Here is an 18181-nt window from a genome sequence, read left to right as displayed (position 1 = left end):
CACACATTTTATCACTGTGTTTAAGTGTGCCTCCATTTATAATATTTCTCTATGAGCATACACGAAGGTTATCATAGTACCACCTAGGGAACACTACGTTCTCTATAGAAGTTCTTATTGCCTGGAGAGTGGTAAAGACAGCACAGACTTACATAAAAGTGTACCCTTAGCCATACAATCAGTATCAGTGCCTGAATGGTGGCAACTATAAAGTAGTGGCTATAGAGAGGTAAAGCCACACAGACCTTCCTGGGAGAGTACCCTGGGCCAACAGTCTAATAGCAGATCTATGGGAGTAGCAATCTTCTGGCTACAAACAATATATAATACACCCACTGAACTGCATTGCTGGGGTGCAGATATAATAACCCAGCTGGCGACCTTGTTAAGAAGAAGATAGAGAAGACAGGCAGGAAAGGAGTTCCTGCAACCTTTTTGTCTGGCAGGCAAGACTCAGAGAGGTTATTGTTATAAGGTAAGCCTGAGTCTTCCTTCACTCCTCCACGGGTCTAGGCCAGAACTGTTAACAGCAGTTTCCCCGTGTTTGATTGAAGGGCTTCCAGGGTGAATCAGTGGCACCCCATTTTGTGGTGGAAGCAAAGACCTGTGAAGGTGGGCATTGTTGGTCCTCTCCTGTGTGACCAAGGAGACTCCGGTGAATCCCGGGAGTCGGAGGGGCTGAGTATTCGGCCTTTTGAGCCCCTAGCAGCCGAGTGCTAGCAGAGCCCCGGCCCACCTCCACGTGACAATACGCGTATGGAAATGTCAAGACACATAAGCCTGGAAACCCACTTCGGCCAATCATCAGCCAGATACCCACACCCACGTACAGACTGGCGAAGCGACTCAACGGCTTGCTGACTCCTTATGTCCCTTGCGCCTTCAGCCTGAAGTCTCCAAAGGAATTGGTTGACTTACTGCGGGGAACACGGGCCACAGGGATAAGTGCCTCGTTGGACGTAGAATCACTGTTTACCAAAGTACCTGTGGATGAAACAATCGGGATGATAGCGGACAGAGTGTATCGTGATCCGGCCTGTACTCTTCTTGACATACCAGAAAACATTCTAAGGAAACTACTCCAAGCTTGTACTAAAGAGGCACCCTTCTTGAGCCCGGATGGGCACATGTATAAGCATGTAGATAGGGTCGCCATGGGTTCTCCCCTAGGTGTCCTGTTTACAAACTTCTACATGGGTACCATCGAACAAAAGGACTTAGTCGACATGAACTTGAAACCGGCCATATACTGCAGGTATGTTGACATTTTTACACAGGTACCTGACGTCAGACATCTGCAGGAGCTAAAGGAGGCATTTGAGTGGAATTCTGTGTTGCGTTTCACTTACGAGATGGAGAAGGATGGGAAGCTGCCCTTTCTAGATGTAACAATCATGGAAAGGAGCGGAGGTTTCCACACTGCAGTCTACACTAAGGAAACAAACATAGGAATGTGCCTCAATGCCAACAGTGACTGCCCAGACAGGTAAAGAGGAGTGTCGTTAACACTTATGTCGACTGTGCTCTCAGCCACAGTTCAGGATGGAAGCAAATCGATGAAGAACTCTGTAGGGTAAGGCAGGTCCTAGTCAACAACGGCTTCTCCAATGGTTTCGTTGAAGACATCATAAGAAGGAAGGTGAAACACCATGCAACCTCTGAAGAGACAACTAACACAACACCTATACCCCCTATTAGACTATTTTACAGGAACTTCTTTTCCACAGCTCATAAAACGGAGGAAAGGGTCCTGAAAGATATTGTTAATAGAAACGTTATCCCTACAGACAAAAATCAGAAGATACAAATGACGATTTAATATAAAACCAAGAAAACGGCCAACCTACTCATTAGAAACTCTTCAGACACAAAGCAGAACGCTTTAAAAAGATACCAATGTCGTCTATGCCTTCAAATGCCCACTTGGGGACTGTAAGCCTCAAAGAATTCAGTATATAGGCAAGACAACAACATCTCTTTCCAGGCGATTAACGATGCTTAAGCAACAGGGCTCCATTAAGGAACATATAATCTCTTCCCACAACCAGACCATCACCAGAGAAGTCTTAACAAAAAACACGGAAAACATCGATAGATACAGCGATAGCAGGCAGCTTGATATCTGCGAGGCACTACACATTAAGAAGTCGACACCAGCAATCAACAGCCAATTAATGCACAACTATATTCTACCCACTTCAAGACTCCGCACCAATATAGAAGCATCAAGAAATATGGGCCAAAAGGCTGTTGCATTTACTTCCATTCTTCCCTTTAACTTACAAAATATTATACCCATTGTTTCGTTTTCTGTCTTGTGTTGAAAGTTTGTTTTCACTTCAACCAAAACTGTTGTAACATATCACCTCACCCAAATGCAGGTACAAAATCAAAGCTGTTTAAACTCTGTTTAGTTGTTTGCAAGTTATAGTTGTGTGTGTGTAAACTAAAGTCTTTGAAAATGTAATGAGTTATTACGAAACACGTTCAAGTGTCGCGTCAGACTAGAAATAAAAATGAATTTTGGATAATTGATTTTTCAATTACCATCAACAGCGAAAAGAAATATAAGAAATATTGAGAAAATTCGTGTTAGAATTATTAATCTTACTTTTTCGGTCATATTTAATTATATAATATATGACAATGTCAGACCACGGAGGAAAAATGAAACAGGAAATTTCCTTAAGTACTTTCGTATATTAAATACATCTTCAGAAGGTTAGACCTTCTGAAGATGTATTTAATATACGAAAGTACTTAAGGAAATTTCCTGTTTCATTTTTCCTCCGTGGTCTGACATTGTCACATTCTTAATCACGTGTTTATTTTCGTGATATACACACTTATATAATATATATATTTATATAATTTATATAATAATATATATATATATATATATATATATATATATATATATATATATATATATATATATATATATATATATATATATGACCGAACCTAACCAACCCTACCTAACCTAACCTATCTTTATAGGTTAGGTTAGGTAGTCAAAAAAGTTAGGTTAGGTAGTCGAAAAACAATTAATTCATGAAAACTTGGCGTATTAGCAAATCGGGCCTTGCATAGTAGGCTGAGAAGTGCGTTCTGGCTACTAGGTACGACATATATATATATATATATATATATATACTCACCTAGTTGTGCTTGAGGGGGTTGAGCTCTGGCTCTTGGTCCCGCCTCTCAACCGTCAATCAACAGGTGTACAGGTTCCTGAGCCTATTGGGCTCTATCATATCTACACTTGAAACTGTGTATGGAGTCAGCCTCCACCACATTACTTCCTAATGCAATCCATTTTTCAATCACTCTGACACTAAAAACGTTCTTTCTAATATCTCTGTGGCTCATTTGGGCACTCAGTTTCCACCTGTGTCCCCTAGTTCGTGTGCCCATTGTGTTAAATAGCCTGTCTTTATCAACCCTGTCGATTCTCTTGAGAATCTTGAATGTGGTGATCATGTCCCCCCTAACTCTTCTGTCTTCCAACGAAGTGAGGTTTAATTCCCGTAGTCTCTCCTCGTAGCTCATACCTCTCAGCTCGGGTACTAGTCTGGTGGCAAACCTTTGAACCTTTTCCAGTTTAGTCTTATGCTTTACTAGATATGACTCCACGCTGGAGCTGCATACTCCTGGATTGGTCTGACATATGTGGTATATTATGTTCTAAAAGATTCCTTACACAAGTTTCTAAAGGCCGTTCTTATGTTAGCCAACCTGGCATATGCTGCTGATGTTATCCTCTTGATATGAGCTTCAGGGGACAGGTCTGGCGTGATATCAACCCCCAGGTCTTTCTCTCTCTCTGACTCTTAAAGTATTTCATCTCCCAAATATGGTACTTTGTATCTGGTCTCCTGCTCCCTACCCCTATCTTCATTACATTACATTTGCTTGGGTCAAACTCTAACAACCATTTGTTCGACCATTCCTGCTGCTTGTCCAGGTCTTCTTGAAGCCTCAAGCTGTCCTCCTCTGTCTTAATCCTTCTCATAATTTTGGCGTCATCAGCAAACATTGAGAGGAATGAGTCTATACCCTCTGGGAGATCATTTACGTATATCAGAAACAGGATAGGTCCAAGCACAGAGCCCTGTGGGACTCCACTGGTGACTTCACGCCATTCTGAGGTCTCACGCCTCACTAACTCTCTGCTTCCTATTGCTTAGGTACTCCCTTATCCACTGGAGAGCCCTACCAGTTACTCCTGCCTGTTTCTCCACCTTATGCATCAACCTTTTATGGGGTACTGTGTCAAAGGCCTCCGACAGTCCAAAAAAAAATGCAGTCTGCCCGTCCTTCTCTATCTTGCTTAATCTTTGTCACCTGATCGTAGAATTCTATCAAGCCTGTAAGGCAAGATTTACCCTCCCTGAACCCATGTTGATTGGTTGTCACGAAGTCTCTTCTCTCCAGATGTGTTACTAGGTTTTTTCTCACAATCTTCTCCATCACCTTGCATGGTATACAAGTTAAGGACACTGGCCTGTAGTTCAGTGCCTCTTGTCTGTCACCCTTTTTGTATATTGGCACTACATTAGCAGTCTTCCATATTTCTGGTAGGTCTCCCGTTTCCAGTGACCTACTATACACTATGGAGAGTGGCAAGCAAAGTGCTCCTGCACACTCTTTCAATACCCATGGTGAGATTCCGTCCGGCCCAACAGCTTTTCTCACATCCAGCTCTAATAGGTGCTTCTTGACCTCATCTCTTGTAATTTCGAACCTATCCAAGGTCACCTGGTTTGCTGCCACCTCTCCGAGCGCCGTGACATCTCCCTGTTCTATTGTAAAGACCTCCTGGAACCTTTTGTTGAGTTCTTCACACACCTCTTTGTCATTCTGTGTACCTGTCCTCGCCCACCCACCATATGTATGTGTGTGTGTGTGTGTGTGTGTGTGTGTGTGTGTGTGTGTGTGTGTGTGTGTGTGTGTGTGTGTGTGTGTTTTAAATATGACCGAAAAAGTAAGATTAATAATGCTAACACGAATTTTCTCAATATTTCTTATGTTTCTTTTTACTGTCGATGGTAATTGAAAAATCAATTTTCCAAAATTCATTTTTATTTCTAGTCTGATGCGACGCTTGAACGTGTTTCGTAATTACTTATTACATTTTCAAAGACTTTAGTTTACACACACACACAACTGTAACCTGAAAACACTAAACAGAGTTTTACTTAATAGTAACATTGGGCAGCTTGTCTTGTATACTCGCATTTGGGTGAGGTGATACGTTGCAACAGTTTTGAATGAGGTGAACAAACTTTTGAACAACACAAGACCGGACATAGTGGAATGGGTATGAATTGGATATATGAGAGGGAAGAATGGAAGTAACTGCAAAGAGCCTATTGGCCCATACGGAGTCTTGAAGTGGGTAGAATAAAGTTGTGCATTAATTGGCTGTTGATTGCTGGTGTTAACTTTTTGATGTGTAGTGCCTCGAAGATGTCAAGCCGCCTGCTATCGCTGTATCTATCGATGATTTCTGAGTTTGTTGAGACTTCTCTGGTGATGGTCTGGTTGTGGGAAGAGATTATATGTTCCTTAATGGAGCCCTGTTGCTTATGCATTGTTAATCGCCTGGAAAGAGATGTTGTTGTCTTGCCTATATACTGAGTTCTTTGGGGCTTACAGTCCCCAAGTTGGCATTTGAAGGCATAGACGACGTTGGTCTCCTTTAAGGTGTTCTGCTTTGTGTCTGGAGAGTTTTTCATGAGTAGGTTGGCCGTTTTTTTGGTTTTATAGTAAGTGGTCAATTTTATCTTCTGATTTTTGTCTGTAGGGGTAACGTTCTTATCAACAATATCCTTCAGGACCCTTTCCTCCGTTTTATGAGCTGTGGAAAAGAAGTTCCTGTAAAATAGTTTAATAGGGGGTACAGGTGTTGTGTTGGTTGACTCTTCAGAGGTTGCATTGCGTTTCACTTTCCTTTTTATGATGTCTTCAACGAAACCATTGGAGAAGCCGTTATTGACTAGGACCTGTCTTACCCAACAACGTTCGTCATCGACTTCCTTCCATCCTGAACTGTGGCTGAGAGCACGGTTGACGTAAGCATTGACAACACTCCTCTTGTACGTGTCTGGGCAGTCACTGTTAGCATTGAGGCAAATTCCTATGTTTGTTTCCTTAGTGTAGACTGCAGTGTGGAAACCTCTGCTCCTTTCCATGACTGTTACATCTAGAAAGGGCAGCTTCCCATCCTTCTCCATCTCGTTAGTGAAACTCAATACAGAATTCCGCTCGAATGGCTCCTTCAGCTACTGCAAACGTCTGACATAGGTACCTGTGTAAAAATGTCAACATACCTGCAGTATATGGCAGGTTTCAAGTTCATGTCAACTAAGACCTTCTGTTCGATGGTACTCATGTAGAAGTTCGCAAACAGGACACCTAGGGGAGAACCCATGGCGACCCCATCTACTTGCTTATACATGTGCTCATCCGGGTTTCTTGAGCCCGGATGGTTCACCGCGGGTTTGAACATGAGTAGAGTGAAGTAGGGTTGAATGGGGCGTCATTTGCAGTACACACAGGGGCCGGGCTCCCAAGCTGCTGGCAGTTGATGGTAGGTGAAGGTTGATTACGTCATTGGTTTGCTTCTTTCTTACTGGTTGCTGCAAATCTGATCTATAGTCTTCGTCTTCTGCTTGTCGTTCTTGGCGGTACGACTTCGTGTTGACATTGTTGTGCTATCATTGGACGTTGTTGGTGTAGTGTCACGAAGGAAATCGGCAGCTGAGATTTTTTTTTTTATTTTCTTTATAAACAAATATAAATTTCTTTATAACAAATATAACATAGAACAAAGGTACAAAGCACACATATGTACACGGACAAGGAACAAATCAAGAGAAGACCAGCCAGAATGGCTGACCACAAAACAAAAATGCTTATACAAACATAACAAATATAAATACAGCGGAAGACAAACATAGGGGAAAACCCCAGAACAAAATGCACACAACACAAGCCCACTAACACCTCAAACATAATAACAATAAAGGAAACAGATCTGCCATAACAAACGGGAGGCAAACAAAATGGCAAAACAGAACAAAGAGCACAACCCCTGGCTGGAACACGCCAACAGCCTGAAGGGCACACAATATGACAAACAAGCGCACACGACATCCACAACCGAACGCACAAATGCACAGGAACCGCACACCCACCCACCAGCCATACAAAGAAAACCTACAACACAAACCGGAGCATGCAGGAACCGGGAAACAAAACCCACCCCACCCACTCACACACACACCCCATCCGCACCCCACAACCATGCACACAACAGGAAACACAGAATACACAGAAATCATTTGCGAGGAACAATGTGAGAAATGTACTTCTCCGGGAAAAAATCGTAAGGACACTTCCTCTTGTAAGCTTCCCAGACCAAATCTTCAAGGTCGGTAGGGTTTTTGATTCCCCGCTGCTGAGGGGATACCATAAACTGAGGAACATCCAGATCGGGCGGCATCGGCCAACGCCCGAGGTCACTGACGCAAGTCGCATAACGAGGCCGGGGAGCGCCATCCACGCCCTGCGAGGAAGCAGACGACACTGGAGAAGCGGACGAGGGCTGCCGAGACTGCCTCGCCGCCGTACGCACAGGAACAGGGACCGGACGATGAGATGGTAGCATCTCCACGGAGACCGCAGGAGACACAGAAGAGACTGCTGGAGACGGAAGAGGCAGCATGATCGCTGCCGAGGAAACGGGTAACGAGGAAGGGGCCACAGAACTCCCAGAGCGAGCATCCTTTCTCAACACCATCCCCAGGCCACTCCGCTCACCACCAACCGCAGCAGGAGGAACCACTCCCCACGAAGAACCGGAGCCATCCGACGCAGGCAACGCACCTGATGCAGGACCCTCAGACACCAGACCAGAAGGGGAGGCCGAAACACCGGCACCGGCATCCTCAAGCAACTGCACCTCCGCCACCACCGTCGTGTGCACCACACTCGGAGCCACCCCACCGTCACCAGAAGGACCACACTCGTCGAAGTCGCCAATGTCAGCTCACACAGAAGAAGAAGAACGCCGGGAACACTTAGGCTCGGGCCGCACATCATCAGACCCGGAGGCAGACTCAGCGACACGCGCAACACTAGCTGGCCGAACCGACACACGCCACAGTACGGCTGCATCCTCAAACACATGGGACACCAGGCCATGCACAGGAGGAAGCGCCGGATCCACCCCAGCTCCCAGCACAGCCGGAACAGATGGCGAGGGTGCAGGGACCAGGACAGATGTAGCAGAGGAAGAACTGGAAGACAAGGGGTCCGAGCAGACGGCAGTCAGAAGAGGCTCAGGGACACCAGCCAGAGCAGGCTGAGCACCAGGTGACAACCTCCGGAGGAGAGGCGACAACAACAGGGGGCGCAACAGGCGGAGCAACAGCTGACACAGAGGGCACCTCCTCAGCCGAAGAGACGTCCACATCCACCGAATCATCCCCCCCCCCCAGGAAGCGGCGGAAAATCCTCCTCACTGAAGAGATTCACTGGCGCAACGGCAGGCGCAGAACAGTCGGCAGCCTGATGGCCCAAAAGGCCACAACGATAACACATCTGCGGCTGGCGGGCGTAAAACACCCGAACGTTGTACCCCATAAGGCGCACAGAGGACGGAATATCTGCCCGGAGTCTCATGCCCAGGGTGCGAATGTTAGTCCTCACACCCTTAAGAGGACTGAAAGACACCACATTCACGCGCACACTAACCACTGCGCCAAACCGGCCGAAATACCACCGTAGTAGACCCTCCGGAAACTAAAAGGGAGCCCCATACACACTGACATAAGTGAGGGCACCACTTCGATCACAGGGGATCACAGTGCCCGCACCATCCAGCAGGGGTAATATCCGCCCCTCGTATCGCCGGAGAAAATCGCGATACACCATCTCCTACATGAATTTCACTATCGCCCGACGGGCCATTACCAACTCGACCCCATAAATTGCTAACACAGGGACAGATAGCAAATCACAAGCCAGCTCAATCTCCAGGTAACCGGCCCGCACAGAGAATTCGAGTCCCACAGACTGAGCCCGGACGACAGGAGGGAGAGGGACCCCCATCGTAACTCCACGTCAGCACAGGCGGGCAGACACACCCGCCCCCAACCAACCGAACTGGGTAACAAGCACCAACTGCTGGAGCGCCGAGGCAACACGTCTGTCCCCTACCGAAGCTTGGGCCAGACTCTCAGCAGTTGAGAAGTGGTATTTCCGTGAAGGTGGAAATGGCGTTCCCACAGAGACATCCTCGTCTGATGAGTCAGATGAGTACATACCAGGAGATGTAGGTCGTGGAAGTAAAGCTCCTGATGGTTTAGTAGCAGCAGCAGGACTTATTGCAGGTGTAGAAGGTTCAGTGGATGTAAGTACTGTGGGTGGAGATGTAGCAGGAGATGGTGGAGGAGAAGTCGTCGGCTTCTGGGTTGCTACCGTAACAGGAGTAGGTGTTGCAGCTGCAGTAGGTTCAGTATCATTCACAGTAATGGCCGAGACCTGACCAGGAGCTGGAGCATCATCCAACAATGAGTTTAAAGGGTCGGGGGACTAGTACAGTGGTCCCTGAAGATTTGGTAGGAAGAGGTGATGGGTGGCTCTGCTGGGTTGAAGATTCATTATCAGTTCGTTCTTGAATTTCTCTCTTTAACTGTGCGGTGTGTTTCGGATATTTCACATTGTACTGAGGGTCAATAATGGCAGGGTGGAGCATGGTAACATCAGTGCAGAAACGAACTGTGTCAGCCTCAACGTACCAAATCGCTCTGTGGGTTCCGTCATCTAGTAGTCTGTTTTTGTAGTAGATGTTTGTGACGGTGTCCCACCCATATATTTCTTCCTTGCCAGCTTAGAAGAGTTATATCTCCGTAGCCTGAGTATTCTCTGATGTTCAGGAAACATTTTCATGTGTGGGAAAGCGTGGAGCGTGATTAAGCTGGCTGTAAAATGGCCAGCCAAGATCGATAATGCAAGGGGCTTACGCCTTTTGGGGCACAGGACGGTGCCGAGCTATCCTGTTTTCCGCCAAGACGTCGTGACACTCCCGGCACCTGATTAGCCAGGTGAGGTCACGTGCCGGAAGTAACCAATGACGAGAGCTCTAGGACGGTGTGACGTCACAAGGCGAAGGGCTCTCGGGGCGGCTGGCGTCTTGGCGAGAGAGTACGTCACGAGCCGCCCTAGAGTGAGGACGAGCTCGAATGAGCTCCGGATCTTGAGAAGTCTTACCAGTAGATTTAAGCTTCGCTTCGATACTGCAGACAGTCTGGGAGGCCATACAACTTCCGTGGAGTGCCCAGAAACAAGGACGGGCCGGATTAGAGCGCCAAGAGCTCTGTCAAGAGTTTGCAGCAGAGGGAACGTTAGGCTGGTGATGTCTGGGACGCCCAGAGGACCACATATTACACATCAAGCGAGAAGCTACGGCTGGGCCAAATTTACTGGCAGTGAGGCGAGGAGGAAGCTGTGCTGGACTGCAAGGTGCCGACAGTGCCAGTGAGAGTGAGGACAACGATGGAGGTACCTGCCTCCAGTACCCCGTACAAGAGGAGGAGGAGGAAGGCAGTACCAGTTGGGAGTGAGCACGGCGGTGACGCGATACCACGAGGACGACGGAGGAGGCTGTGTGTGGGGGAACTGATCGTCGGCAGACCAGAAGCCAGGACCAGGAACCTCAACATCCCTCAATAGAGGACGAGTCGGCTTCGTGGTTGGAATGAAATAAGGTAGATAATTGTCCCTCCCTTTACCCCTTTTGATCTAGGCGAGCTAGGGTATTTTTTTATATTGTGAACATTTCTACTCATCATTTTATCATCTAAATGACAGAGCATTAGGCTAGGAGCCAAGAACTCATGTAGGCTTGATGATGGTGTGAACATAAACATGTTGATGCGGTGATGTTAGTGATCCTGGAGGTAGTAACTGGTTTGCAAGGAGCCAGCAACGAGCTTTGAAACGCCAAGCTGATCACGTTGCCAGAGGCGTGGGTGTGTCCTGCAGCAACCCGTTCTCGCAAATTTAATAAGTCAATATTGACTTATTAAATATGTGCATAGGTGACATACTTAACATAATAGAAACCCTTAAAAAGATTCATAGAAAACACCGACCTTACCTAACCTTGTTAGTATCTTAAGATAAGCATCTTATTGCTTCGCAATTACAATTATTACCTAACCTATAATAGGTATAGGTTAAGTAATAATTGTAATTACGAAGCAATAAGATGCTTATCTTAAGATACTAACAAGGTTAGGTAAGGTCGGTGTTTTCTATGAATCTTTTTAAGGGTATCTATTATGTTAAGTATGTCACCTATGCACGTAGTTAATAAGTCAATATTGACTTTACGAATTTGCGAGAACGGGTTGCCTGCAGCCTGACAGTTGGAGCTGTCAGCTGATCGTGCTGCCAGAGGCGCGAGGTGTGCGCCCGCGGCTCAAGGAGTTGACCCAGTCAGCTGACCGTCAGCCTCAGTCAGGTTGCACTCCAATACCATCAGAACTCTATCATCTGCTTATCAAGTGGTATCCTACCTCCTGATTCACCACCTAATACAACTAACCTCCTCAAGTAGGTCAAGTCTTATAACACAATGTTGCACTATCAGCAAGCGAATATATATATCTATAAACATGTACAAGGAAAACCAGCGTATGGCTGCAATAACAAATATTCGTATAAATGTTCCTTGGTATACAGCAATGATCAATCGATCACCCTATCAGTCCTAGAACACATATGTATGTCTCGGCAGGTAATCCAGCCTACGACTAACTCCATACTTCAGTATAAGTACTCCTTGGCACAAAAATGGCAATCACTCACTCACCGTTCACTGCGTCTTGCACACTGATGACACCCAAACACTCTAGCAACTCCCTACAAGTAATCAAGCAGAACTTCCCTTCCACATCTGGAAGCTCACTACCCTGATATCTTCAGGCTCTTCTGGGTTTATCTACCAGGATCCTCCGCAGCTCTTCTAGGCTGCCACACCTTGAGCAACAGTGGTGCTTCACCACTTCTACCAGGGTCCTCCACAGCTCTCCTGGCTGCTACACCATGAAGTTTCCTCGAACAGAACTGGAGTTTCGCCACTAATATTACAGAAGCACATGACACTCCTCTTCACTGCTTCTCCTCACAACTCGAGGTCCTCTTCACTGTGGGGCTACTCTTCCTCGGAGTACACTACTCCTTCAACAGTCTTTGAGTCTCTTCCACTAACTCACTCTACTGGCTCGAAGTTCTTAGCAACTTCTTCCAAAGACAAACCACAGATTGTCTAGTCGAGGGCGCTCTCCCTCTGACGGCGTCTGGTCAGGGCGTTCCCTCGGCCCACGATAATGTCTCTGGGCGGCTTAACAAACTCTCCTTACCGTCCAGGACTTGAGACCTCACATTCCCAGCTAGATTCCACAGCTGGAACGTCTGCACACTTGTTTCCTCTTGAAGTTATGTCACACAGGGGTTCCTCTCTAACGTTAGCTCAAATGGAGCGCAGCTTCCCCTCACGATGTCTTGTACTCAAGTGGGGTCAAAGCCCTCTCGAAGCGAGCCTCACACCTCCAGCAAATTATCCACATCTCATAACCAGTCACTTATCTAATTTCTTATTCACTGCCCATTATCTTAAACTCTGTAAAATTTACCCAATTATTTTTACATATGAATCTTCATGTCTGTATATCTCCGACCTCATAGTCAGGTCAGGCTTGATAGAATAATTCTCAAAGGGGAGACTTGTTTTTCGGCTACCTGGGATCATAACAATATGCAGTGCTAAGGTCGGTGGCAGTAACCGGCAACTGCTGTGGCGGTCTGGGTCGACGAATGGGAGGAGCCTGGTGGTGGAGGCTGGGTCTGTGATTGGTTGGCTGGCTGGCTGGCTGCCGGACTGCATGGCCGGTCCCCATTGGCTGGTACGTTGGTGGGCGGCTTCTCCAACTCCCGAGGCCACTTCCAGCACCGGGAAAATGGCGGCTTGCAAGTTGAATGGTGACGGAGCACGAATATTTGCGGAAGCCCGTCCAGCTCTCGATAGCTTCTTAATTTCATCCTTGCGCACAGGACACAGGTGAGAAATGGCAATATGGTCACCGCCGCACACTACACAACACGTGAAGTCCGCACGACACTGCTTATAATGGTGGTCCTGGGCACAGACACTGCATTTATTAACACTTTGAGGGGTACTTCCTGGTCACGTGAGAGTATTGGTAGCACTTGTAGCACTGGCTTACCTCGTAAAAACGTTCCATGTGCATTGAAGCTGGTGGCGTGTTGACGCCTAAGCACCTAAATCCTGTGGTTGCCAGCTCAGCTGCAGCAACTGTAGTGAAGGTCACTTTCAAGGTGGAGCGTGTGTCGTAGCTGTTGGCGATGATTTTTGCTGAGACAGCTGTCATGTTGTCGTTTTCTGCGTTGATGCTGTCCAGGATGACGTCCAACTCATGCTCGGTGATCCACGAGTTGACTCTCTTGGCGAAGATGGTCCGTTCAGCTTGAAAGCGTCGTGGTTGGATGAGGGTAATGTTCGCATCATACAGTGCAGACGTAGTAGGTGGTGTGAGCAGGAGTTCAAAGTCGTCTTCGGTGGAGTAAGAGAGGACGACACCCTCGTCGTCCTGCTGGATGTCGTCGGGTATAGTGTTCGTGTTGGCTTTGAGTACATTGAGAATTTCGTCTCGTCCGAATGCGTGGTTCTCTAGGAACCGTGCCTTAACTTTGAAGGCCATGGTACTGTGTGGCTAGTACCGGCGAGGGCCGAGCCGAGGCAATACAGCTGACCCATTCTCCAGGGCAGGTCGAAGGAAGTACACCCATTCACTATCTAGTTAGCTAGGCTATTCGCTGAGGTGAGGAGCAACCAGAGATACGTCCGGTCGTGACGGCTGCAGGTTACAAACTCTCACAAGCGAGAGGATGTACAGATTCTTATGATAGAGAATCTTTTCAAACTTGGTATAATTCTGAGCACATTCTAGACGCATGGATGATTTTTACAAGGGTTGTGTCGAGTTATGCTTTTTAAGTTACTGAATCATTAATGGAGACACGAGATACATTTAAATTTCACTTGGAACCGACGCCAGGTCTCAAAGTTAAAGAAATTAGTGAAAATGTATATTTCTCATGGAGACACAATGGACTCAACCCATCCCCACCCAACCCATCTACCCACTCCAGCCACAACCCATTCCCAACCAAGCCCTACCGATTTACCTCCCCCCAGCCACATCCCATCCCCACCCACCCATACTCGTCTACCCACCCCAGCCTCAACCCTCACCAACCCACCCTAGCCACAACCTATCCCCCACCCAACCTTGCCACTCAACCCCGACCTGTATACACGCCCCCTCGACCCCTTCCCACCCACACGCACTTCCTTCAACACCACCCGGACCAAACTTCCTTTCCTCAACAATTACCCATCCACACTTCCTCAATCCCTCCCCATCCTGCCTTCTTCGTACCCCATGTCTTACCCCCTTCCCTCCTCACACTTTCCCTGTCCCGCTCAACCCCAACCACCACTCCTCACCTGTGGCCAGCCAAGCCACCCACCCCATCTCATCCCTCACCCTCCTCCCACCCCCACTTCTCACTCCTCCCTCTCCCCCCCCCCCCCACTCCCACAATCCTGCTCCCCCAACCTCCCCTCCCATTGTCCATTGTTGACTCCCAGCAAATTTCTTGTAGAGGAAGCAAGCAGGCATCTGGTAGATGCAACATTAGTAATTAATTATGTTGGAACTGTTATGGCTGAGGCCATTTTCGAAATTCTTGTACAAGTGTATAGGTTAATGGAGACCCAGGACAGATCACCCCTAGGGATGGTAGATGTTACGACGCTTGGTTTTAATTGGCTGCCAGGAAACCAAGGGTTAAATTGGGTTCTTTTATATTCATGCAGGGATTAGTCACTCGAGTATTCTGATAGTGAAGGCCCTGACTTAGGGATTTGGTGTGGTTTCTTAAATATTAGAACATTAATTGATAGGATTGGATTATGTAAGAGATATTGAATAGTATAACTTATATATTCAAAAGACCTGGAGCCTTGTCTGTTGATGTTCCCGTCTTCCCTGCCAGACGTAGAAATAATCTGGTTGCTCAGAGCAGGCAGACTGTGCTTATTGAATATTAATATAAAATAGAGCTAGTTGTTAGCTATTCTTACAACTGTTAAAGCAACAGGGAAATGAGTGTCTGGGTGAAAACTTGGGATGATTGTTACTGTATGATAAGTTGGGTATCCGTCAGGCAACAATCATGAAAGGCTGGGAGAGTTGCTAGGCTCTGTCTTCTCTGCTGGATTCTCCTAACCGGCCGGTCATACGCCCTTGTGGGCTTTGTTCCTCACCTCTACTCATCCTTCTCCTCTCTCTCCTTAACCTGTGTTACAAGCCAAGTATTTATATCCTTGTGTATTTGTGCCACCGTGTTCTAGGATATTTAGTGGTGTCTTCTTAAGCCAGTGTCGAACCCAAACGTTATTCTGGGATGGCTTGAGGTGACCGACCATTTGTACCTTTATTTACTGTGAAACTCAAGTGTGTTCTAGTGTCCCGTCAGGAACGAAGACTTTACCCTAAGTTGCAGTTTGTATTCCTTGTATCCTGCCTATGTGGATTCAAGTGGGTAACGTAAGATTAAGTGGTAAAGTAATTTGTTGAATTTTTGTATTGCTGTATTTTTGTATGGGGGTTATTAGGGGGCAATAAATAAGTTCTAAGGGTATTGTGGAGTTTCCATTGACCCTATTTGGAAGGGAGTAGGTTGATCTTAGACAACAGATAGATTAGGACAAGTATTATTTGCTGGGAATTGTCTTCCCTGGGGTCTGGGCCTAACCTAACTTCCACTATTTTAGTAACTCCTTGACCTTAGCTAGATCACCCCTCATAGAGCAGCCATGAGACCCCCCATAACAGTAGACCTACTTTTGAAGTGAAGGGGGAAGGTGCGAGATTGAAGGCATTTGTGGACACTGACAGTAAAGCAAATTTGATGAAAAATTCAGTCTTCAACAAGTTGAGACATGCTGGAAATGAGACATTTTACACAACGCCTTAAGAGTTGTGGAAATAAATTGACTGCAGTTAATAGGCAAAAGATAAACATCTTGGGACAGGGTAACTTTGAAATAAGCAAGTTTTCTAGAGACATTGTAATCGGTATGGATTTCTTGAATAGATTTGATTACTCCTAGTCTGCACAAAAAGGTGCAGATTGAGGCTGGGAAAGATTTTTTGCCATGTTGAGATGGTCGACCATCCTCCATTAGTGGCTTTAATTAAAAAGAAGCAGAAGTATAGCGTAAATTACCCCAAATTGCTTTTCAAGTCTCTTCCAGACACCGATAAAAGGTCATGTGGGATACATGCATTTACCAAGCAAAAGTTGCCCACCACATTTTGTAAAATTCATTAAAGTGTCCGTGGGATGTCACATCCTACCAGGAAATACCCTACAGGTGGCTGGAAGATGTCAAGTAATAATTCCTCACCATCTAATTGTGGAGCTTGATTAAGGTGCACTTATTCCAATCAACATCTCTCGTAAAACCTATTGCTTCAGAGCAGGTAATAGAGTATCTTGGGGAACTCTGGTGAACAATACAGAAATTTTTCACCATGAGTCATCTGAAATGCCAACTATCATAGCACAATTTTGTGCATTAAATGTTACCGAGAACAAGAGACCATTGAAGAACATAAATAAGAAAGGTTATAATATTACACAGGATTTAGAGAAATTATTATCAGCGCTAGATTTGCAACATGTTCCACAGACAGAAAACTGTTGAGAGGGATTTTATGGAAATTCCCGAAATTGTTTGCAACCGAGGATGACCAGATTGATCTCCTAGATAGGATTTAGCACACCATCGCAACAGGTGACTACGCGCCTGTTTACACCCTGCAGTGGAGGCTCACGGAACAGGCAAAGAATGTTATCCAGCATAAGTGCCAGAAATTGTTACGACAGGACATGAGAGCCTAGTATGTCACTATGGTTGTCTCCTGACGTGTTCGTTCGTAAACCGGAGGGTAGTTACCGTTTTTGTGTGGCCAACCGGAAAGTGAACAAAATTACTAAGGGTGTTGTTTATGATTTACCCTGAATTAAGGATATAAGAGGCCAATTCGGGGCAGCAAAATACTTTTCCAATTTTGATGCTAAGTCTGCATATTGGGCAATACTGGTGGCTGAGAAAAAGGGAAAAGACAGCATTTTCTGATGGCAGGCAAACCTACCAATTTTGTAGGATGCCTTTTGACCAAAAGACAGCCCCTTCATTTCAAAGGGCCATTAATTACATACTCAATCCAGTCTTGGGAAGGCCCTCGCTACATACCTGGATGATGATGTGATATATTCCAGGATGTTTGGTGAACACTTATGAGACTCCACTGAGACAATTTGTTAGATTGAGCAAGTTTTAAATTAATTGTTCAGAAGTGCACTCTGGCAGCTCAGAAATTCCGGTTTCTGGGGTTCCAGGTGAGCACAGATGGTAACAGGCCTGATCCAGACTCTTGCAGTGCCATTGCTGAAATGCCAGCTCCAAGAACAGCAAAGGACGCGTGCAGGTTTCTGGGGGCGGCCGAATATTTCCGTCGCCACAATGAATGCCAATATATCAGCACCCTTGACTGATCTAACAAAAAAATGTACAGTTTATTGGGAAAACAGAGCATGATGTTGCCTACGCTAAAATGAAGAGTCAGATCATTACAACCCCCGTATTGGCATTACCTGATTTTGATGAGTGGGAGGTACACACTGACGCTAATGGCATAGCTGTTGGCAGATGTTTAATACAACGTGATGAAAGAAAATCTCCCCTATCCAATGGCTTATTTCAGTAGGAAGGTCAAGGGACCAGAGGTTAGTTATTCGGCCACGGATTGGGAGGCGCTATCAGATGTAGAGGCATTTAGATATTTTGAGCCATATCTATTCCAACGTCATTTTGTCATCTACACTTATCACAGGGCTCTAACACATTTTTAATTAAAGAACCAAGTGCCCACGAATGCCATGCTGGTCCCATGAACAGTTTGCTCACTCATTCCAAATACTTTACAAACCTGGACCGTCACATGTA

The 18181-nt window shown here is 46.2% G+C and overlaps 1 protein-coding gene across 1 annotated transcript; it reads left to right on the top strand.

Moving 5' to 3' along the window:
* Positions 1-7733: 7733 nt before the first annotated feature.
* On the top strand, positions 7734-8378 carry LOC138364004 (uncharacterized). Its single transcript, XM_069323449.1, has one exon. It carries the CDS (start codon positions 7734-7736, stop codon positions 8376-8378), a length of 645 nt encoding a protein of 214 aa, XP_069179550.1.
* The last annotated feature ends 9803 nt before the right edge of the window (positions 8379-18181 follow it).

Source organism: Procambarus clarkii, chromosome 12 (assembly GCF_040958095.1).
Source record: "Procambarus clarkii isolate CNS0578487 chromosome 12, FALCON_Pclarkii_2.0, whole genome shotgun sequence".
NCBI lineage: Eukaryota > Metazoa > Arthropoda > Malacostraca > Decapoda > Cambaridae > Procambarus > Procambarus clarkii.
Note: the sequence above shows the minus strand (reverse complement) of the source record. Positions and strands in the feature narration are given on the sequence as shown.

Excerpts from the sequence above, each read along its gene's own strand:
- LOC138364004 (XM_069323449.1), top strand. The coding sequence starts at position 7,734 with ATGATCGCTGCCGAGGAAACGGGTAACGAGGAAGGGGCCACAGAACTC.